General features: G+C 37.0%; 2 protein-coding genes across 2 annotated transcripts; one reads left to right on the forward strand and one right to left on the reverse strand.

Annotated features, from left to right (window-relative positions):
* The first annotated feature begins 12,188 nt into the window (after positions 1 to 12,188).
* On the forward strand, positions 12,189 to 18,428 carry lamp1b (lysosomal associated membrane protein 1b). The gene is made up of 6 exons (XM_042427344.1): positions 12,189 to 12,579; positions 15,059 to 15,240; positions 15,324 to 15,452; positions 15,652 to 15,718; positions 16,731 to 16,898; positions 17,010 to 18,428. The coding sequence occupies exons 1-6, from the start codon at positions 12,519 to 12,521 to the stop codon at positions 17,147 to 17,149; spliced, it is 747 nt and encodes a 248-aa protein (XP_042283278.1). The 5' UTR covers positions 12,189 to 12,518; the 3' UTR covers positions 17,150 to 18,428.
* Positions 18,429 to 20,024: 1,596 nt separating this feature from the next.
* On the reverse strand, positions 20,025 to 24,410 carry LOC121906536 (growth hormone-regulated TBC protein 1-A-like). Its single transcript, XM_042425425.1, has 8 exons — positions 24,361 to 24,410; positions 23,721 to 23,866; positions 23,467 to 23,625; positions 23,261 to 23,385; positions 22,652 to 22,748; positions 21,203 to 21,375; positions 20,925 to 21,110; positions 20,025 to 20,412 (listed from the first exon to the last, which is right to left on the reverse strand). Exons 1-8 carry the CDS (start codon positions 24,408 to 24,410, stop codon positions 20,311 to 20,313), a joined length of 1,038 nt encoding a protein of 345 aa, XP_042281359.1. The 3' UTR covers positions 20,025 to 20,310.
* Between the last annotated feature and the right edge of the window lie 290 nt (positions 24,411 to 24,700).

Consider the following 24,700-nt stretch of genomic DNA (forward strand, 5'->3'; position numbering starts at 1 on the left):
ATATTCATATTTTAAATACGTTTTAACCTGTTTCCCAAAGGTCACTCAATAGTAGTGCTTTAATATACTGTTTTAAAAACTCTTTTTCTCTCAGAAATTTGGTCTTGTTATTTATTTTTATTTATCTGTCTTGCACTATTATTTACTGTCCACTTTGGCCCCAGAGAAATGTCTTTTCATTCTGCTATATGTATGGTTTGAATGACAATAAACTTGAACTTGATTGATTTAAAAAAAGTTAGTCTTAGAGCCAAGCTTTTCCAAGCGTTTCCTCCTGATTATAGTCTCTATGCTAAGCTAAGCTATTTTATTGCCTCCCACCAGCTCAAAATCCATACGGCTTATCACAGACACAAACAACACACGAGAGGAGTTGACTGTCTCACATAACAGCAAGAAATATTAAACTATTCCTGATTGTAGATGAGAACTCAGGAGTTTACAGCAGAGTTAAGAGCACTCTCTTGGGATACGAGTGACCATGCAGAAAATCACTAAGGATTTGGCCGTGGAGCAGAGGTACTGGGCACCAAAGTTTCAAAGGGATCCATATCCCTCTGCTCGGCTGGGGTAGACTGTGGAGAAGAGAGACAACATTACAGTTCTGCATTGATAAGTAGTTTTCTACCCTGTGACATCAGCGAGGGGAGACCCATCGTCTATTGCATTTGCTTTGAGGAATCTCTTTTTTTTTTTTCTCTAAAGCTTAATGTTTTATGTCATGAAAGTCTTAAACAATTTAATCAGCTGTTTTTTTGTAATGAAAACCTGTAGACTTTTGGCCCTTGATGTCACGTGTTTGGCTATTGTGTTAGATATAGTTAAAATAAAAAGACACTTGTCTAAGTCCTGCAATACTCAAGTGGTTCTTCACCACAAAGTATGAATACTTAATCATGCAAATAATCCTCTTTTCTAGCTTCCTCCTAACAAGATACGCGTCATTCTGGATTCTAAATGCATCCTTCACAGCACAATGATGCTAATGTTTTCAGTCTTTTATACAATCTGAGATCAAAAGATTTTTTTGGTTCGTCCATCAACACCAAATTAGTGATGGACCCTGGATTCATGTGGTATTTATATCCCCATATCCCCAGGTATTATATCTCATATGTGATTCTTGCTACACTACACATACTGTCTAGTATATCTTGCTGTTTCCTTTTATTTTCACCATATCCCACAGTTTAAAAAAGTTTATTTTTGTTTGACAGTAATTCCCATGTGAGTGAGTTAATAACCTTACCTCAGTTCTCTTTTTCTTGGCAGCTTTTTTCTAGAGATAAAATACAAGATGTTGATTGACAGTTTAGCGCCAGAACAGATGAGAAGGTGAAAAATCTTTATCAACAGAAGTAGTGTCGTACCTTTCTTTTTGATGTTTCAAGCACCTGGTAAGCATCGGCATCATTCGGTCTCTCAAGTTCCTACAGGGGAAAAAAAGACAATAATAAATACAATAAATAAATACCCCACAGTAGAGCCACAGTTAAACATAATTTGGTCATGAAATTGTGTAAGAGTCCTCCTTACCTGGTAAATTCCACCATTAGCATCCTGTTTGATTCAGTGAAAAATACAGAAAGTGAACTGAAATAAACTTGAAATGCACATATCCAAGTATGCACACACATTTTATATCAGCCAATAACAGTCAACAAAGTCATAATGAGAAAATTAAGTGAGGTTGAAAAACATAAACACTTACCGGCACTTTAACAGCTTCAGATGGGGGGTAGGAAAACTAAACAGAACAAACACTTTATAAATGAACAGGTATGTTATTTCAGGTCTGTTTAATCCATCAATTGTTGACTAATTGTTTAGTCTATTAAGCCAATTAATTGATTAGTCAACATAAAATTAATAACCAATTAGTTTTATAATTGTTCAATTGATAAAAAAGTCATTTATTGAGCAAAAATGTGAAACATTTGCTGCTTTTTTTCAGTTTTATATTATTGTAAATTAAATGAATTTGGTCTTTGGACAGTTTGTCTGACAAAAAGTATTGTATAGACTAAGCAAATAACCAAAAAAGCAAAGTTTTGTAAAAAAAAAAAAGAGAGAGAAAAAAGAAGAAAATAATCATTAATCATTTTAATTAGGAGCTATACAACATTTTTTTTTACTCTGTCTGATCAACAGACAAAAGACGTAAAGCTTGTACATTTTCAATAATGTAAAAAAGAAGAAGAAATTTTCACATATTCACATCTGAGAAGTTGTAACCAAAAAAATGTCCTTTTAGTTGTTGAATGAAGAGTAAAACTAAATAATTAATCAACTAATCATTCCAGTACAGATATCTTTGCGTTCCCTGAGGCCGGATGTGCTTGTGCTACAACTCACCTTTTCTCTAAAGAAGAAAACAGTGGCAGTGATGCAGTAAACCATCAGGATCGCATCCAGGAAATAGCAGATGACCAGGTCATTAAAAAAAGGCTCTGCAGGACAAACAGGGGAGAGAATTATTCTGCTGCAGGCAGACGTGGGGGGTAACTAACCTCTGTACTTCAATACATTTTTGAAGTTCTTCAGTATTTCTGTTTTGTGAGACTTTTCCTCCACTACATACATTTTGGAGAGAAACCACAGATCTGACAGATGTAAATAGTGGTTTGCAGATTACGATTTGATAAGGTAAGACTTTATGTCCATGTTACAGCCGCACAAGAGACAGGCAAAGACAGCAATGAATTACGCTACATAAATGAATTGTGCAAATATTAGTGTGAATATGTTTGTGCGAAATTGAGTTTAGTATTGCAACGCTGAACTGAAATCATTATTGAGGTACAGGTAGATAAGGTAGAATAGCCTTACTTGTTTTCAGTGTTGAAATATTTTTAATTTTGGAGATAACTTTATTCATTTGATTAAGTTCTTATATAAAAAAAAATCCCTCTGCACAACTATTACAAATAAATTGCTCTCCCCTTGTTTCAGTTTATTGAGGAGTACGAGACAGGATTGTCCCTTACATCCAAACCTGTTCTCATTGGTCATAGAGCCCTTTTCAGAATCTATTGACTTCACTTCAACAGATTCATGTAACAATATATCACTTTACACAGATGACACCTTGTTGTATGTCACCCAGCCTGGAATTAGCATTCCAGTTATCCTTAAATTGTAAATTAATCAATTCAGGCGTTCTCTGGATCAGCTGGACCAAAAGCAAATTGATGACTGCACGATTACAAGATTTGTTTTCGTTAAAACAATTTAACAAAATAACAATTTCCCTTTGAAGATTCTTTTGAATCCTTTACTAATTTCTCTTCTTTTATTGGGCAAAGTCAGTGCTGTGAAAATTATATTATTATATTATTTCTTCAGCTATTGCACCTCTTTTAGAGTCTGCCCCCATATATTTCTACACAAATCATCATTTAATCAGATGGACTCAGTCATCCTCTTGTTTCTCTGGAACCATAAGAGTCATAGAATTAATAATAAAATTGGTGATATCTGAAGAAGAATTTTGTGGACCCAATATGTGCAGCCAATTTTGGAAAGGCCTCACCCTCTGTTATTGATATTTTTTTATAAATCACAAATATAGTATTATATTTATATGATGTTCTACAGTCTGTTAACCCTCCATCTATGATTATACACGTTAAGACGGGCTGGCAGAGTGAACTGAGATCTGTTTAAAATCATCCACAGACTTCAATACTCAGACGCTAAACCATACAAGATATTTTCTGAGATCTCATCATGTGACGAATGTAGTCTGCAAGAAGCTAATTTACTTCACAGTTTGGTGCTTTAAAACTGCTGACCTGAGATGTTTATGTTACTCTATGTTTGCTTGATAATCATACAAATTTTTTTTTGGTATGTAAGAATTAACAATCAAATGCAAAAAGACACAACAACAGCTTGTCTCCTAAAGCTTAATTACAACCAAAAACTCATTCTTATGTACTACAAGAAGAAGGAGGTCCCCACAGTCCACTTAGTGGCTTAATGAGTTGATCAATATCCAGGTTTTTGCTCAAGGACAGACTATCACAGTTTAATAAGATCTGACAGCCTCTTACTGATGATCCAAATCTCAACATTAATCTTCAATGACCACCTGAAAGAAGTCTTATTGGTTTTTTCCCACCAGTTTTATTTATTTGCTTGTTTTTCCCTTTTCGCCAGAGCTGGTTTGGGGAGGTAAGAGTGTGTGTGTGTGTGGCAGCAGAGGGGCGAGGGTTGTATTTTTTGGCACAAAAAAAGCATAATCAGAAATACTGTTTTTTGAAAAAAATCTGGTTGAACGAAAAATAACTTTTAGGGGTTTTCTTAATTGATGTTTAACTCTTCACATGTTACAGCAGCAAGAAACAGGCTGAGTGGAAACAGATAAACAACTGTATAAAGTAAACAAATAAAATAAACTTAGGTATACATATAAATAAGGAATATAATATCCATAAAAAATATTCAACATAAGGAAAATATCACTGATGTTGGGTACAAATCTAGTTTTTGTTTGTGTATCTTTCATCCTGTAGTGAAAAATGATGTACCGCTATCTCAAACTTTGGAGGATTTCATTACTGATGCTTCAACTCTTTTGTTCACTTTGTTAATTTTCTTGTCAATACTTGTTTCTTTTTGCTTCAGTAAAACTGTGAATGTAAACACTTTTACTTGTAAGATAGTTCAATATAAGACTCACATGTTACAGCAGCACAAGAGACACGCTATACAGATAATGTACTATTTGAATTATACAAATACAGTAAAACTAAACTAAATAACAAATTATGATAATTATATTTAATACATTACGATACCTCAGACTGTACCAATGAGTTGTGCAAATACAGTATATATATCCAGAAAGAATGAGTCTGATGATGAAGAAACAAGTAGCTATATTGTGTGTACTATACATGATATAAATATGGCTATATGTATAAGTATGAATAATAAATACTATAAAGATTGAAATATATGGAAATATATACAGAGATGTTATATATAATACGTAATAGGTGTGCACTATATATAATATAATGCATGTTAAATAATGTCTGATATTTTTATAGTAATAGAAATAGAAAGAATATTGTGATAAGCTGTGTTATATACTATAAAATATAGTACATAAAGAATATAATAATGTTATATGTTATAATGTAATGTTTCATGGTGGAATATTTATGATTTGTTACAATACTGGATGTAAGAGGAGTTAAGTGTTTCACTTCTCTCTGCAGCTGTAAAAAGTAGGGCCTCAGCATATGTGTGTGAATGTGTGTGTGTGACTCTGTTGCACGACATACAGGATATCCACTCAGCAACATGGGATGGAAAATAACAACATACTGAGGCACATGAGAGAATTGAGCAAGTCCTCCTCAAACAGGAAATAAGAAACTATCTGCAGTTGAGGACTTTAAGCGTCTTCCTGTCAGCACGATAGGTTGCTCTGTGGTTTTGATGAGACTCATTTATCTCAATGTGCGGTTGGAAAAGAAGCCATGTTGTGAGAACGTAGCCGGTGGTGGTGATTCATTGGGGCTATAACTTCCTTCATCTAATCTTGATGATCTAAAGTTGCAACATTTCTCCTAAGTTATTTTTATACTTCAAAATTCTGCAATTAGTATTACTGAGAAGGGGAGAAAACTGAAGGTCCACTGTGCTGATGTTTCCCAAAATGCTGCCACAGAAACTCTTCAGCTCACCTTTCATTTGTGCTTTATCTTGTTTTCATTTTTTTATACATAAATTGTTAATTTGTAGAAATTGTTCGGGTTGGTAACCCTTTTATAAAATCTATAATATCTTTTATCTATTCGCTTTCATATTAAGAGTGAGTTGAGCTGAGAGTGGTATCAATCTTCTCATCTAACTTGCAGCAACAAAGTGATTAAGTGTATTTTCCAAAATGTCAAATGTTCCTTTACACATGGTACTAAGTAGCAGTCTGCCAGTGGGTGTGTTGATTTAAATGTATGCATTTTTAAATGTGCGCAGCCAAACTCTGTTCACAAATTTTTATTTTTTCATCCTAAAGTTTTAAATACACCAAAATGTCAGGTTGAATTTTGGGGAAACGTGTGTATAATAATGCACAAGAAATCTAGAATATTTTCACATGCTGCAGCCATAAAAACCTGGGTTTGTATATTTCACTCAGTGTAAACATAATTACTTCACTAAAGAGCTGGAACAAGATAATACACAATCAATATATTGTCAGTCGTCAAACTTTAAAGCCACTTAACGGGGAAACTGTATGCTGAGGGGTTAGGGATGTTGTTTTCTTCAAGCTAACATGTAGCACATTGCCTGATCAATACTGAGTGATTATTGCTTACTTGGCCTGGTGTTTTGACATGTCTCAGTATATCGCAGGATAGAATATCATCTGTAAATAAATGAAGCAATCCTGCCGTTCAAAAGGTCAGGAGGTTATGAGCATGCAGCAGAGTAAGTAAATATTTGAATATGTTCTTCGCAGCAACCATCCTTCGTAGTGTGTTTTTCTGCTGCAGAAGATCTGACGTTTTATCTTCTTACTCTGGAAAACTAACAGTGAAAATTCACCATCAGTGTTTTCATACGCAGTATAGTGTCTGGAGGGAGATTATTTATTTATGCACATGCTTCCCTTCATCATGATGAATCTGACTGAAATACATGACAGGACTTGAAAGTGTTTTTGATCATTATGAATATTTTTTTTTTCACAAACCCCACTAACTACGACATGAAGCAGAAAACCTGGGAAACATCAAATGCACACAAACTTCTGCCGATGAAAACTCAAACGTCTCAAGTTAAACCCAAAGGAAAGAAAATTATTTTACATTTCATTCTTCATTGATACAGAGTAAGAAGAAAATGTACATTCTTATATTCTACGGTTATTATAATAACCAACGTGCCGCTGCTGTGTGGGAAGTTTCAGAGCTAAAAGGTTTTGTGCATTGAATTGATTAATAATTGACTATAATTTTCCATCACTGGTTCCTATGTTCCAAATATAGACAATCATCTTCATGATATTAGAATGGAAACTTTACAAAGTGGATGACTGAGCGGATGACTATTACAAAATCTCTTTCCTCTCTGCTATTTTGTTTTGCATAAATCAGTAAGGTGATTCACTCTTTCCTTTATTTAAATATCCAAAAAGTGAATAAAGAAAAAAGTAAAACTTCATTTTAAGGGTTGACTGCTCTCTCGACTGCCGATTATCTGAGCAGCGAGGGCCTGTGTTACGAAGGACAACAAAGATTTCCGTAGGGATGTTAGAGTTTAGTTTTACTAAATAAATTCAGCATCATTCTTATAACACCTGCAGACTCCCTTCCAATACCAACCAGCTGATATACATTTCTTTTTCCATGTGTGGAAACATTTCAGGCCTTTTATCAAACTCAGTAAAGTGAATAAGATTAGAATCAAATGGCTGCTTTAGATCTGCATCGCTTACCTGAACAGGATACAGGCACCACGAGCCCAAACAGCACAAACACACCTGTCCTCAGTGTGTTCATGGCTCTCCCTCCTTGTTTCTTTCTCTCTCCGTCTGTAGAAACGTTCTTTCTTTCTTTACCTCCTGGTTGCTTTCGGTTGCCTCACTTTTATCTTTTTTTTCCACCCCACTCTGATCAGAGGAAGTGGCTGAACTGAGTAGCTGCCAATGGACTGAGACTTGGTTGTGTGTACTTCAAAGCATCGTACAAGCTTCAACACCCACAGTAACGCTCAGTGACTGTGTCATGTTCAGCTGCTTCGGATATTCTGTTTGATTGTGTAGCGAGAAGAATGCTTTATATGTACAAGCAGGACACCTTTTTAAAACAGACCTTCACCGTTATCCGACAGTGAAATAAAAGACGAGTAAACTTCTTCTAGTAAACTATTAAAATTTTAAAGGTGCAGTGTGTAGAATTTATGGGCATCGAGCTGAATGCATGTGGTGGAAAAGGAATATAATATTCATGAGTAGGTTTTAATTAGTGTATAATCACCTGAAAATAAGAAAAGTTGTGTTTTCGTTACCTTAGAATGAGCCCTTTATATCTACATAGGGAGCAGGTCCTCTTCCACGAGGCCCGCCATGTTGCACCACCATGTTTCTAGAGTAGCCCAGAACAGACAAACCAAACACTGGCCCTAGAGAGGGCCTTTCACGTTTTTCGTGAGTTTCGTGGCCACCGTGGGTTCTCCGACACACTTGGAAGAGGAGGGGGATTCAGTTGGTTGCAACCTCACCACTAGATGCCACTAAATCCTACACACTGATCCTTTAAGTGAACAATCAAAATTGACCGAATATAATATCATAAGCGGTATTCAATCAATTGTTTATATCACACTATAATGTGGTTGTAAGCATTTTTAAGGACATTTAAAGTGTTTCTATTTGAGTTCTTAACACATTTTAAACCTGCACGTGAAAGATTTTTTCATGTGTATCAACTATTAATATATTAAATATATGATTATACACGATTACAGCTACGTCATACTTCATTATAAACCATTCATTAACTGGTTATTCACCAGCTTGGAGGTTTCACAGGAGAAGTTGGAGCTGTTGACAAATGCAATAATAAACATACATAATATGTCCTTGTATTGGCTTACAAATACATTACAGTGTGTTTTAAACTATTAAGTGCTATACTGCGTACAAATACTATATAAAGTAAAATGAAGTGTTACTGAAATGGTTTATTGTGCTGGATTTTCTTGAAAATCATAACATTTCGATGAAGCTCACGATTTGTATTGTAGTGCAAATTATGCTTTTATAAGTGTATTATCTTTTAAGAAAGACAACAACGTCTTGCAAAGGAAAATACAAGTAATCCTAATTAAGGTGAATTTTGTTTCTTTAAGCATAAACCAGTCAACATTCTTTTCTGAGGTACTTAAGGGACCAAACAAACTTTAAAATGCAGCAGTTTATGTCACTTACATGTATCTAAAAATATGCCAAACAGATTAAAGTTATCAAGCAGAGAGTAAAAATCTGATTGTACAGATTATGGCGTGCAAACTGTGTCTTTCAGTTTAACAATCAAAGGGAGAAATGCCTGTTTAAGTGACTGCATGTTAAAAAGGTCAAAAGATAAGTTGCCCTTATGATACTTAAATGTTCGTGTTTGTCTGTGTAGAGGAAGGGGTTACACACACGAGACCTCTGCATCTTTCCAAAGTGTTGCATAATCACACTGATCTGTGACACTAAAGGAAACTTGCAGGCAGAGAAGTGGTCGGTTGAAGTAGCACAGAGAGGAGACTCAATTTTAACAACTGTGTGTGAAATGTTCAGGGACTTCTGACTGAGGCGTGACCTTACAGGACCTTTAATTACATGCTCACGTTCTCTGGACCCTGTTAGTTAGTTAATAGCTTGTGCTGTGAGCTGCATGTAGTTTTGTTGCTGTTTGGAGAAACTGTTTGGAGAAACACAAAGAAGGAATTTAATACTAAAAAGACTGTAACTTTGGAGGGCAACTAATAGATAAACAATGATATTGAGATCTAATACATTTGAATTTACACTTGTATTTTATCTAAAATACCCTGAAATAACATACAACTGATCTTAGTATATTAAAAAGAACAGTATTTCTCTCTGAAGTGAAGTGGGGTAGGTGTGTGAAGTGACATAATATTTATTTACTGAAGTTAAAGTATAAATAAGTCTGTATGTATGCACACAAATACAGAAGCTGAGTAGAGAAAAGATAAGAATAAAGTGCAGATTATATGTACTTTCAACATCCCTATAGCCATGAGGGTCTGTCTGACATTCTTCCCCCAGCGAGATGTTTTTGGGCATCCCTTTATGGAGAACTGAACTGGCATAAATATATATGGTTAACTGGTGATATTGTGTTAATAATAAGGTAATTATAGTTTGTTTTAGGATTTTGGAGAAGTTTAGACTGGAGATTGAATATTCTTGTGAACTCTGTGGATTAGAAAGAGAAAATATTTGCCATTTGTTTTGTCATTTTATTTACACAAAACTATTCTGGATGGACATTGAACATTTTATGAGGAGGACACGAGTGAATGATCACAGGATGACGACGTTTATCTTTGTTTAGATGGACAAAGATTTTATTTTTTTCATGCAGTTGGTTTTATAAATGGGGAAATTTCACATAAATAAAAAGAAATGGATTAAGGGCTCAAGGACAGAGGATGTTATATTGCTGTATGGATTGTAAATCCCCTTGAGGCAAATTTATGATTTGTGATATTGGGCTATACAAATAGAAATTGACTTGATTTGACTTGACAGACTCCAAACCAAACTTCAGACACTTTTGTCAAGAACCATCTGAACATGGCACCGCAATTAAATACGGTAAAAACAAGAAGGCAATCAAAGCTTATAGCCATGTTTTTGCACATAGTGTATTTCTTTAACTTTTTTATTTTTATATGGAAAAATGTACAGTACTGTGCAAGTTTTAGGCACTAAAAGTAAAGTGAAAAATAATGCCACAAATAGCTTTTATTTATCAATTAACTTCATACAAAGTTCAGTAAACAGAAGAAACCGAAATGAAATCAATATTTGTTGTGACCACACTTTGCCTTTAAAACAGCAGCAGGTCTCCTCGGTGCACATGCACACAGTTTTTTGAGTTACTTGGCAGGTCGGTTGTTCCTGCATCTTAGAGAAGTTGACACAATTCTTCTGTGGATTTAGGCAACTCAGTTGCTTCTGTCTCTTCATGAAATCCCACACAGATTCCATGTTGTTGAGATCAGGACTCTGTGGTGGCCAAACCATCTGTTGCAGGACTCCTTGTTCTTTGTGTCACTAGTTCTTTATTACTCTGGCTGAATGATTTGGGTCATTGTCATGCTGCTGAATTAATATGGGACCAATCAGATGCCTCCCTGATAGTATTGCATAATGGATAAGAATCTAAATGTTTGCACAGTACTATATCAGCTGTCTATATCCCTGGTATAATCACTTTTGTTTGCACGTATGTTGTATGTACATTATGGTTCTGTTAATTAAGTATATGAAATAAAAGATACCCACTTAATTTGACTAAGTCTCATATTATCTTTGTTTGAACTTCTGAATGCATTTTTGCACAGATGGTGGACTGGACTTTGTTCCCTCTTTCTCACATTGAAGTTAGGTCAGGTAAAGGCCAGTAAGGACAGGAGGAATAATGACATTGACCAATAACTAAACATACATATGTGCATATCAGTACTGCAGTGGTGGAAAGTAACTAAGTACATTTACTCAAGTACTGTGCTCAAGTACAATTTTGAGGTACTTGTACTTTACTTGAGTATTTCCATTTGAAGCTACTTTATACTTCCACTGTACTACATTTCAGAGGGAAATACTGTACTTTCTACTCCACTACAATTTTTGACAGCTTTAGTTATTTTTCAGATGATGATTTGACACAATGACAAGCTTTTAAAACACAACAAATTGTTAAAAATGAGACCAGTGGTTTCCAACCTTTTTGGCTTTTGACGTCTTACTAAAAGCAGTGTGTCGTTGGGGTCACATTTCAGATGTCTATGAGTTGTTGACAGCTCCATCAAATAGTGATTTATCCCTCTGAACTTCTCACATGTTTTCATTTCAATAAATGTGCAAATGATCCAACATTTCACCAAAAATCAAAGATTAGAGAAACAGTCCAAAAACTGAAAACAGATTTGTGTATCAGAACTTTGTTTTTTCTTCCTTCCTCTCCCATTAATCATCTCACAACCCCTCAAATTTATCTGGTGACCTTTTGGAGGGGCCCAACCCCTAGATTGGGAACCACTGAACTAAACTAGCTAACTGTATATAAAGTAGTTGAAACTAGCTCCACCTCCAGCAGCTACAACAGTAACATGCTGTTTACACATTGATGCTTCAGTATTAATAATCTAATGATGTCATATACAATAATAAATATGTCAGAGGGACCAAATCACTACTTTTACTGCAATACTTTAGGTACATTTTGTTGCTAATACTTATGTACTTTTGATTAAGTGGGATTTTTCATGCAGGACCTTTACTTGTAATGGAGTATTTTTACATTACTGTATTGGTACTTTTACTTATATAAAGGATGTGAATACTTCTTCCACCACTGCAGCATTGCTCGGTAAAATGTAAACTTTAAGCAGCTCTCCGTCACGTGACTCTCTGGGTGTTTCTTAAAGCGTCTGTCACGTGATCCAGATGTCAGCGTTTGCAGTGGTGGCGATGATAAAGCGTTTCAGCCAAGAAACATTCACCTCACAGTTGGCATACATAGACAGAAGAAGTTAGCCACAGACGTTAGTAGCTAGATTTCGTTACGAAGAACAGCGTTTTGTCGCGTCGCTGCATCAGTGCGCTCGACTCTTATTGTTCTCCAGACTGTTGTTGTTGTGACGCTAACGTTAGCATAGCACAGCCTAGCTTCGCTCCGTCCTGTCTGCGGTTGTGTTGCTGTGATTTTCGACCTGACAAACACTGAAACCACCGGAGAGAAAACCAGAGAAACATGACGCAGATCGGCGGTGTCCAGTCACGATGCCTGACAGTAACGTTACACTTGATTTTAGGTAAGTATTAGTTTGGCTAATCGGACAATAAGTTAACGGCTACCTCGCGACGTAAACAGTTAACGTAACGTTACCAACTCCGAAGGTCACAGATAACCTGACAGTAGAAAAACAACACTGTTACCTAAGCAGTGGTGGGAGATATACAGCAATGTAAAAATACTCCATTACAAGCAGAAGTCCTGCATGAAAAATCCTAACGTTACTTAAGTAAACGTATATAAGTATTGACAGCAAAATGTACTTAAAGTATTGCTGTAAAACTAGTGGTTTGGTCTCTCTGGTTGATATATTATTATATATGGCCTCATTAGAGCATTTACACTGAAGCATTAGTGCAGCATGTAACTGGTTACACTGGTTACACTGGTTTCATCTTTAACAATGTGTAAAAACTGATGAGAAAGAGAGTGGTCACAATCGATCAGCAGGGGCCGACTATTTCCTGTCTGTTCATCTCCAGTATGGGTTAAGCTCCAAAAATTTTGGATCCTACAATTCCCATAATTCACCTCCTAAATGCCCACTTCTTTCTAAGCTCACACCTCCAGTTTTCAACGCATGCTTACTGTTCGAAATGTGTATGAAACCCAAACTAAGATAACTCATGATGACATTATCAGAGTTTAATCACTGGAAAGATAACAGGCTGAGTAGTTCTCCTCAGGGCGAGAAAACTGTACCTCCTGTGTAAAATCCTCTTGTGAACTGTACTGCAGTATTCTCAATTTATGCTACTTCTGCCCCACTATATTTAGGCTATCTGACATCTGTACTTACTATGATATCCTGATCCTGTTTTGATAACAGGTCAGCTGGTATTCTTTTTCTTTTTTTTTCTTTTACAGGAACTAGAACATAAACAAACATTTTTGATAAGCATCCCCTAAATGTATCAAATAATTGTGACCAATACATGGAGTGAAAGAGACATTTTATAGTTGAAAAATGAACTTGTGAGTGCTCTCTGGTGGACAAACTTTGTAATGGAGACGCTGTTTCTGATGGACCTCAAACACAAATATTGTGTATTTGACAGTTCTGTACTGCAAAATGTAACTTTAACTCAACCACTGTATTGTATATTCCAATATTATGTGCTTGTAATGAGGTAATATTGACAGATTTTTACATTTTATATCTTAAGTGCATCAATAATGATGATCCAATAATATAAATTACTTTATATAATAATAATATAACGGTGTGAAAAGTGCCATTTTTCTACCTAATGAATACTTTGAGTTGGAGAATCAAAGGCAGACGATACATCTGTAAATCTGCAAGTAACATTTGTATTGCATGACTTTTAGATGTAAAGTTTCTGAAGAATTGAGGGTTCCTGATGCACTCTGTTGGAAACAGGTTAATTGCTGGAAGCTTCATATCAAACAGTGTATGTATATTGCCATCTGCTGGTAAAATAAATTGCACTGTTGTATTCTATGTTAGACATGAAGCCACACCTATAATAGTGTGGTACATATCACACACAGGATCATTTGTTCAGTCATCCCACTGTGACTCAGGTGGCTCTCATTTTCCACTGCTTACGGATAATATTGCTTGTCTTGATAGGAAATATTGGACTTAAAACTAAACAAAAGTCATCCAAAAGACTTGCTATGAAGATAACAGGCTGGATTTTGTCTTTGACCTTAAGTCAGTAGCTTTGTCCAAATCGATTTTTACAGAATATAGTGTAGAGAGAATATAGAGTGTAAGTGTAGGGTACATATAATTGTCCATGTGTGTTTTATATACTGTTTCAGCAACCAAATCTACTCCTATTACAATAACTTTTCTTGTGCAGTCACAAATGACTGAGGCTCCTAAACTACACCACTGTACAACCCACTAAGTGCGTGTGAGATTCAGTGACTTCAGGGTAGAAACGCCCTGAACGAATAGTGGTTTAGACCAGTTCAAGCCACTCGCTGGTACACTGACAGGAAAGCTGTAAGCTGTGTCTATCAACATCAGTGACATCATTTTCACAGATCTGACTCAAGCACCGATACTGTGGTTTAAAAGTCACTACAGGCCTCTGAGCTCTCGTATCACTTCATCACCTCTTGTAAGAGAGTATTTTGACATTATGTGGTCGTCAATTAGAAGGTGTAATTATTTTTCTTTCACCACTGATGAAGTGGTGCCGTCTTAACACGTGTACATATAAACCAAGCGCACCACGTAGGCACTAACCAAGTGGGAAATATGAAAGTCTAAGTTTTGGAACCGAAAAAACAACGCTCAGAAAAACACAGCAAATTTTACTCACCTGAATTTAGTACAGAAGAAGGCCCAGTTTGTTTTGATTAACAGATACAGACTCTGATTATCAGATAAACACTGCTGGACAGAAATGGGGAAGTATATGCAAAAATAGCTTGTGAAAAGACATTACTATAATTAGACATTATTTAATAACACTTTGGGTCTTTGTAGTGCTTGACTCCTAACTGAATACCTCTTGCAGCTGCTGCCCTGCACCAGAGTTTTGCGACTGTTGCCCCACCAGCGACTGCTCCACCACACAAGGACCCCGGCAGACCTGATAGGGGAAACTACAAGGTCACCAGCAGCAACGGCACGGTCTGTTTACTGGCATCCATGGGCCTCCAGCTCAACATCACCTACAGCTCTGCTTCCCTGAATAAGGTGCCTATAAATACAAACACTCAGCGGTCGTCTGAATACTTTGACATGTCTGAAATACTAAATGTGACATCATTCATGTACAGACTGTGCAGGATGTTGTGAACCTTCAGCCCAATGTGACAAAGAGCTCTGGTTCATGTGCCCCAGACGCTGCCTCTCTGCGCCTCATCACAGATGCAGAGAAAACCAACCTCACCTTTTTCTTCACTCTGGTAAGAGCTCTGCCGTCACTGTTACGTATTTCCAAACCTTGTGCATAAAAAAAAGGATCATAGTTTTCATCCACTTGCCAACTTGCAGGCGGTTTTATTTTCATCTAGTACTTTCTGAAACAACCACTAGATGGCAGCTGGAGTTTTAAAGTAAACTGGTTCATTTGCTTGACTGCAGTGTTACTGACTTTTCCTCCAGAATACTACATCCAACAAGTACCACTTGAATGAAGTGTCTCTGTCAGCAGTTTTGCCAGACGTGAAAGGTAAGAAAATTCTTCCTCCCAGTATTGCATGCTAGTGTTCAATCTGTGCTGTGATCTTAATCCACTGCTCAGTTTTTCTGGCTCAAAATGAGGGAAAGGTGGCATCACAACTGTAACATAAACAAAAAACAGCTAAACATGCACCAGATCCTAAACCAATATGTTAGACAACATATATCATACTATAATTGACAGTAATTTGGTGTTAAAATATTTTTTATTCATACACCGAAGGTTATCAAACAGTGAATGTTATTTTTACAGACCCTCATATATTTATCTTAAACACACATTTTCACACCTTGATGCATAAAATCTACACTGAAATGCCTGAAAAAATATATATAATAAAAATAAATGAATATATAACACCCGTCTAATATGACGTAATCAAACACAGCAGCTGTGGAAAACTGCTGATAATATAGAATATGTATTATATATTTAAATGAAATCCTTAACATCTGATTGGATCTCATAAGTGAATTTAAATTAGACCTCAGTGGTTAAGTGCTGTTTTGTGTGACGAGCGGGGTTAACAAGTTGACCCTAAATCACATTTGATTGAATACATTTATGTATAGCCCCTGAGGGCGGGATGAGATGAAGAGAAAAGATGGATTTTGAGATAAAACACTAAAAAAATGACATTTTGACAAACACCAAGAGACAACTAAACAGTTAACAGGGGCACAGAATCAGAATTTGGACGATGTATTTTCACTTCACTGTCTTTATCAATCAATCATTTACTTTATTTGTCCTCAAGGGACAATTGATTTTTCAGCAGTGCAACAGGATAAAAGATTAGATAGAAGCACATGAACACAACATGTAAACATAAACACATCAATAGATACAAAAGAAAGCGGAGTACAGAAATAAAAATAATTTAAAACCAACAGTTTCAGTATAAATAATGTAAAATTATTCTGCTGAGTAGGTTTTATCACATTAAATACCAGAAACCTCTGTCTTGTCTTTTCATTCCTCATTCTGTCCTCTGTCACAGAGCCCTTCTCAGCCCATAATGGCAGTCTGGACTACCTGCGAGGCACCCTGGGCTACTCATACATGTGCCGCGAGGAACAAACTCTTGATGTAGCTCCAGATTTGTCCATCAACACCTTCCAGGTGCAGGTGCAGCCCTTCGGCCTCACTGGAGATCAGTTCGGAGCAGGTAGACACATTCTGCCATTAAAAAGAGATGATTTTCTTATTCTCAAGTAGAATATGATGAAATGAATCCGCTGCTTCTCTGATCTAATTTGTCCTCTCTTTTCTCTCTCAGCTGAGGAGTGTCAGCTGGATGAAGACGACATGTTGATCCCCATCATAGTTGGAGCAGCTTTAGCTGGTCTCGTCCTCATCGTGCTCCTGGCCTACCTCATTGGCAGGAAGAGGAGCCATGCGGGCTACCAGACCATCTGAGGTGGCGTGTCTCTCACACGTCCCCAGAGGCCAGAGTGCGCTATCCCACCCTTGCAATTAACCACTGTTTTACAAGACTTAACACTCTACATTGTCCTCCTCCATCCCTCAACTCCCTGCCTCTCTCTCTATGTGTGTGCTTCTACTCTGCCCTCATCGGTAACACTAGTCATTATCACTTTGTGGAGTTGGTTGGAGGTTGATATGCGCTTTCTGAACTGACTCGCTCTTTCCGTAAAAAAGGGACTTTGTTAGAAGATTGTAATGAAGAAAAACTCTTAACCGGTACCATGTATAGAAGAGGATGGATCAAAGGGTCCATGAGAGTCCTCAAATTGTATTGTACTATTTATGATTTTTGTGAAAAATGAATTTTGAGGGATTGTGGGATTTGAGGGAATTGCTACTGTAGCTTTTCTTATTGTTTATCTGTTTCCGGATAACCATTTTAGTGGTATCAACATTAAGGAGGTTTGTTACTATAAAGGGAAAATTACTGGCTGCTTAACGTCACACAGCAAAGGTCTGACATTTTATCCTGCAACTCTACATTTAGCTCAAGTAAACGTATTCTAGAGAACATACTGTACCACAGTTAACAAACACTAACCTGTTCTTTATGAGGAGGAGGATTTCCCAAAACTATTCCTTCAGGGGATAGTAGCCACTCCTTTTGGATTCTGCTGTTACAATATACACACATACACCAGGGATTGCTTAATCGGTCTATAAAAATAGCACATTTGGCTTAAGCTCAGGACATCACTGTAGAAACATAATAATGTTGATTCGTTATATTCCACTGGGTGGTTATGTTTGTTTGTTTTTGTGTCCCTGAAAATGGGCTTACTTGGGATTTTGGTTGCTGTAGTGAAAGAAGTTGCACTAGAGTCCTTGGAAACAGCCCCTGGTAATGATTAAAAATGGCCAAAACGCTCTGGTCAGTGTTCATCAGTGCCTTCCCAGCTGTAACAGAGATGGGATTAAAGTAAAGCCAATAACCACAGAGGTACTCACTCACTCACTCACTCACTGACACTGTGTGCTGCCATGTTTGGGACATTTTCTCTGTGTCTCACATAGCCTTCATGTACAGAACTATTATTACCATAAATATGCATTGTTTGATGTAATAGGAGAAAGTACAGATATTTATGTTTTTTATGTTTTTCCTCCCCTCCCTCATCTAAATACCCATGTAGTGATTTAATGTGGTTTTAATGGATCGTTTGAAATGTTTTCTAAAGGCGTCACAGGTCAATAAAAGTGAATGAAAGAGGCTGTTTGTCTTTTTGTTTTGCCTTTAGTCAGTTCCATCAGTCAAACCTGTTCCTGGTCGGCCCTGTTTGTTTGGACTCATTAGAAGTGGACGTACTGTATTTGAGAGGAACTGTAGTACTGAACATTGGAAATGTATTAAATTAATTCATAGACATTTTGACATGTCCCAGTAGGAAAAGCACAGGTGTAAATAATAATAATGATGATGGCTGAAATCATTTAGCTGCTTCAGTTTCAGGTATAGTGCCTTCTGGCTCACTATTCCACTGTTATGACTGACTGGGTGAAATACACATTGTTTCCATATAACAAAGGCTAAATTACAACAGCATTGTGTAAAGAGTCAGAATAAATGATTACTGATTCTTTATTAGTTAACCCACAGTTTTAGTCTGAGGTTTAGATAATTTAGATTAATTACTTAATTAATTTAACTTCAGTAGTTTTTAGTCATGCAGGTTTTCTGCCAACAGGACTCAGAACCACGGTGTGTTGGTAATGTATAGTTTTATCATGTTTGGCATACACACAGCTGAACCAAAAAAAGTACAGTTCTCGGTCCATTCTCATTTTTTTCTTTTCAAGCAGTTCAGCCTGTGCATGCAGGGTGGGGGAAGGTGTTTGACAAACATGGTGGTCGACTGTTACATCAGTCCTGAGGCACATGGGGCCTTTTACAAGAAGCATGTGGAGCACTGAGTTATCTGAATAAAACCAAGTGTATTTACTTTAGTTTAGGTTTTGAATTTGAGGCGATTCTAGGTTTTACTCAGCAAAGGAAAGCAAATACCTGCCTCTGGAACACACCCCTGATTCTTCATTGCTTTTTTGCAACTGGGATCTGAATGAGCATTTTGTCTGAAAGAGTTTGATTTTCTTGTGACTGAAACATTATTAACACACATACAGTCCATGTCTCTGAATCCACAGCAACAGGAAGTTTCTGGCCTCAGCATACTGAATTAACTGTTGTTGAAGACTATCATGTAACACTGAAATGACTTCTTCTTACCTTTCTTTGGCTTAATGTTAACAAGAAAGAGTTCAACACCAGGATCTGTAAATTAAGACAGCAGTTGCCACACCAAATTTAAAACATCTTATTTTTAATTCATCAAGAGAAATGGACAGTTAGTGCACGAGAGATTAACTCCCCTTTTCCACTGGACACTTGACAGTTTTCACAGAAGTAAGATTCTCACAACTATTGTTTTCCACTGTGACAAAGCAAATGCTGAGGATAATAAACATGACAGATTTAAAATACAAGGCGACAGGTGTGATGATCTTGAAGTATCTATAGCAGCAAAAATATTCTGAGGAACGAAAAAGACCCTCAGAAAAAGACAAGGTTTAAAAACACTGGCATCAATTGAGAAGCTTCAGCATGTATTTCAGACATTCAGTGTAAAATAGCTTGTTTATCATAGGAGTAGGGCTGGGCAATAAGGACAAAAAAATGAAATACCAATATTTTTGACCAAATACCTCGATATAGATAGTGCAACAGTATTGTAGGGATGACTATTGGTGCTTTCACAAAATATTTACACAATGAGATTTTTGATAATCATCAGTAATGTGGACGTAATGACTAAGTGTGTAAAGGCAAATAATAGAACAACTAGAACAGTCTGGAAAATGCACAAAATTACATCATTTTACTAAAATGCAGCCTTTAAAACCAGGAAAAGACAACCTTTATGTCATATCACAATAAAATGATATCCAAAATTTAAGACGATATCTAGTCTCATACCACGATATAGATATAATATCAATATATTGCCCAGCCCTACACAGGAATATACGGTTGCTGATAGTAGTGTTAATGACTGAAAGCCGTTACAGTCCAGTGGAGAAACGGTGGATCCAAAACTTCACGGCTGTCTAGATTCCTCCTCCTGGATTCGTTGTCTGAATTTGTCTCTCAGTTTATCAATAGTTGCCATAGACAGACTGCCAGGTTCTGCAAAGATTTTCTGCAAAAACAGAATTAAAGTAAACATCATGAACTGACCAAAGTTTATGATTATTCTTTTAAAGAGGCATGCACATAAAAGCTGTGTTTACATGGAGCCATTTATTCCATTCATACTCCACAAACCATAATTAATGATCAATTGATCGATTAATGATTAACGATTAACGCACCTTGAAAGACATTCCAGGGAGTGGTTAAATGTGTCATAATCCATGAAAAGGATGAAGATGAGTCATGACACCACCTTTTCTGAGTAGTACATCTATTCTCTGTGTGAGCTTACCCAGATGAGCTAAGTCAAAGATGTTTCTCAGGAAAGATGCACCACTCTCTCCCTTGTTAGTTTGCATTTTCTACCAGTTTTAATAGTAGTGAATCTTTCCTCATCTTGAAAAATGTGATGTTTGGTAGTGTTAGATAAATTAGTACTTAGTACTAGAATGTTCTGATAATAATGTTGCTTTAGTATAAAAACACAGAGTAGTGTAAACCAATAATACAATTATGTACCTGCATGAAGGTGTGGCAGTCCAGAGTGAAAGCTCCACAGGTGATCTGTTTGAAACACTCACACACATCGGGCAAAGAACGAGCTCTCAGGATCTCAGGCTGGTGGTGAAGGATGAGAGTCAGCGCCACACGGAAAAGCACCTTGGAGCCTTCATAGAAAAGACAGTCCCAGACCCGCAGAACCGTCTGCAAGTACAGGAAGCAGGACAGAGGTCTGTAAAATAACGCACTTCGACATCTCCATGAATTCCTGATTTGTCTATAATGCAAATTTTCACCTCAATTGGGAGAATGTCAATGAAGAGGCAGATAAACCAGCGTGACACCAAAAGGGTCCATATGCCGGGATACTGGTTCATGAGCTGGCCTACTGCAGGTGCTTTAGTCTTCACCAAGTCCCCAAGAACCTCCTGGTCGGTCTTCAGCCCCATCATGGCCGGGCTGTAATAGTCTACAATAACGTGCATTTATAGTAGAGGAGTTCATGTTTGTCAGTCTAAACTCTTTTGTCTCAGATCAGATCAAAGTCTCAGATTTTTTATCTTTTTTAATCAGTCTTGAATTTCTTGTGTGAATTATTGGTTCATGTGGAGTGCCACAAGGCTCCAACCTTGGTCCACTACTACTCAGCCTTTTATATTACAACGGCACTAATGGGATGCACTGCTATGCTGTTGACACACAACTTTATATAGTGATTACTTCAGAAATATTTTAGCTTTGCTCATTACTTTACATATCAGTCAATGACATCAGGGTTAGGATGCTCCTAGTGAGCCATGATAAAACAGAGGCAGATTAAGGAAGCAAAGAGACAAACAGGATACTCCACAACATGCAAATTAATTTGAATATTATTACGAATGTGACTTTTTAGCTACATATATGGGAAATAGTTGCATCATCTTGTCTTTCTTTCACATATAAACAAGAAAATGTGCAGGTCTTTGTTGCAGATAGGCATAATTTCGGTACTGTATTGCTCTTAGTTCTGTCCAAACATTTATACTAGTCTAAAAGTCTGTACTTGTGTAAGATGCTGATGCTGCTGCTGCTTTAACTGCAGCTAAGCAAAGAGCTCACTGTTTTAAGGTACCTACACTTCTTCCAACTAATTTAATTCAATGTAATTAATTTTTCAAATTATAAGGCTGCCAAATTATGTCCCTGGTAGAGCCAACACATCCACAGACTTTCTGCTTCTTGTCTATAACATCTCTATGAGGACTGCTACATATAGGGCCACAACTAACAATTATTTTCATTATTGATTAATCTGCAGATTATTTTCTCTATTCTAAAGCCCAATATGACATCCTCAAATGTCTTGTTTTGTCCCAACCAACAGTCCACAACCCAAAAATATTAAATTTATTATCATAGAGGACTAAAAGTAACCAGAAAATATCCATATCTGAGAAACTGGAACCAGGTAATTTTGTAAAATTTTCTTTAAAAAGTGATGAATCGATTATCAAAATAGTTTGAGGCTAATGTTCTGTGGATCGACAAAACTGTTAATCGTTTCAGCTCTAGCTACATCAACTGAGTATATTACTTATTTTAGTATGTTTATGCTTTTTAATATCATGTGTTTGATTCATTCTTTATATTCCCTCTCTTGTATTTTTACTGGTAAACATTCACTTAATGTAAAGCACATTGCATGAACTGTGCTACAATAATTGTGTGTACGTGCATTGTGTCTTAATATTAAAAAGGTCTACCTGGGAGTATCCTGTCCAACAGTGCATCCATGAGCCAGAAGGATTTCTCTTCATCTTTAGTGATGATGATGAGGTAGCCTGCGATAAAGTTCATGCCCTGAAATAAACAGAGACAGCGATGATCTAACTGTGTGTGAGTCCACTGGCATGGGTCACTGACTTTACAGACGAAAGCACATGCAGCCAAATATATGACTATGAATTTCTGCTCGACACAAGAACATATTTCCAGGTGGTAAATATTGATTTTGTCATTAATATATTGTGATAAATATATACTTGAATGTCTGATGAATACAGCTACTTATGTACCTGTCAATTATACCTGTATATACCTGTCTCCTCAGCTGTTATTTGGTATAAAGTGTGATTTCTCAGGTTGCATCTCCAGCCAAAGACTGTGTGACTATACAATATAACTAAATTAATTAAATTCACTGTTACCTGGTAGCTTTCATTTATTAGTAAATGCAGTACAGAAAGTAAAAAAATGTGTTTTGTGGAAAACCCCACACATGTATTTGAATAAGAAGGAAGTAGCTGATCCTGTTCTTTAGGTAAACAGATGTTCTGTTGAGTGTGAGGAGAGTCTGACGTCTTTTTCTTCACCTGACAATACCCCACTGCCTTATTATGGTGTCCGTAGGCCAGCAGCACATTGAACAGAGCTCTCTGCAGGCCCGGCTCTGCCTTGCTCTGGAAGAGGATGTTGTCAGGAAAGGTCCTATGCATGTCTGTCAAAAGAATTAGAAGAATTGTAGTATGGTATGGACCTATGTGTTGATACAAGTTGTGTGCTTTAATGAAAAGGAAACCTGTGTGGATGGTTTCCTTCAGCTTGGTGTCATGCTCCATGGCCAGCAGGGACTCGTAGTATCCCGGGTTGCTCTCCAGGTGTTCCTGGGCACCACTTGCTGCCATCCAGACTCTGGCGCGGTGCTCATTGGGCACACCTTTACGCACATACCTCTTCACTTCCAAAACAGATTTTTATAAAATTACGTCAATTCAACTGCAGAGCACTTGAAGACATGAAAGCAAAACAGTGTGTGTTTGTTGTTTCTTGTACCTGTCAAGTTCTTCTCAACATGGGGTTTCCCTTGAAGAAGTTTGGACCATCTCATGGATCTTCTGTTGAGGACAGCTACGTACTCATTCATCATTTCCTTGTAGGATTCAAAATCGTCATGTCTCGTGAAGCCATAGGGGTCAATCCTGCTGGGGGTGAATCCAATGCCATGTACAACTCAATGACACTGAACACTGTGATGAAAGGACTGACAGCAGGGTGAAAGGGTGGAAACCCTTCTTTCTCTTTCCTATTCCCTGATGACAGACACTACAACAGCCTCCACTGGGTAGGGTTTCTGTAGCTGGGAGATCAAATGCCCTGGCTGGGTGACTAGTAAATTTTAAATTACTTTCAAGAGGGACTAGAGGCAAGGAGCAAAATTCAAACTCCTTCGACAAACAACACTTTGCTATGATATTTCACTGAGCCCGGTAAATAAGAGATTAAGGACTTGATGAGGAAAGAAGCTGATGTAAATAACAACTAGCAGGTAGGAAAATGACAATACATCTAACCATGTAACAGCTCTCGTTTTGTAAACATTATAGTCTTAAAAAAAACAACTTGATGCTGTGAAATCTAATACAAACTTGATGAAAATGCAGTCTGAGAGAACACATATCAACACGAGGCTTACCTGTCACTGCTGTTATTACATGAAGCATTTCCTTTTATTTCCCCCTCCATTGCGCACAAAGTACTGCAGGTACAGTAGTCCACCACCGCTATAAAAACCCTGTACTGCTGAAGTTATTTCATTTTTATTCCTTGTAAAAGAGCTGGCTGCTGTCAAGGTAAATAACAAAGCGGTCAGAGTTTCAAACGTCTCACCTTACATGAGAGCATTTACTAAGGGGAGGGGCTAGGTTAAGAAGCACCCAGGTGCATCCACGGGTATGAGCTTTATTTGCTTGAAAAACAGTTGGAGGAAGAGGGACAGTAATGTTTACTTGTATACACTGTATGTGATGATGAAG

Source organism: Thunnus maccoyii, chromosome 11 (assembly GCF_910596095.1).
Source record: "Thunnus maccoyii chromosome 11, fThuMac1.1, whole genome shotgun sequence".
Lineage (NCBI taxonomy): Eukaryota > Metazoa > Chordata > Actinopteri > Scombriformes > Scombridae > Thunnus > Thunnus maccoyii.

Bases quoted from the DNA above. Each gene is read 5' to 3' on its own strand.
- LOC121906536 (XM_042425425.1), bottom strand. From the start codon at position 24,410: ATGGAGGGGGAAATAAAAGGAAATGCTTCATGTAATAACAGCAGTGAC. The intron at 22,749-23,260 runs GTGAAGAAAAAG...TGTTTATTTCAG, and splicing joins AGGCAGTGGGGTATTGTCAG to GGCATGAACTTTATCGCAGG. The intron at 20,413-20,924 runs GTACATAATTGT...CTGTTTTTGCAG, and splicing joins ACTGCCACACCTTCATGCAG to AAAATCTTTGCAGAACCTGG.
- lamp1b (XM_042427344.1), top strand. From the start codon at position 12,519: ATGACGCAGATCGGCGGTGTCCAGTCACGATGCCTGACAGTAACGTTA. The intron at 15,241-15,323 runs GTGCCTATAAAT...ATTCATGTACAG, and splicing joins GCTCTGCTTCCCTGAATAAG to ACTGTGCAGGATGTTGTGAA. The intron at 15,453-15,651 runs GTAAGAGCTCTG...CTTTTCCTCCAG, and splicing joins TCACCTTTTTCTTCACTCTG to AATACTACATCCAACAAGTA.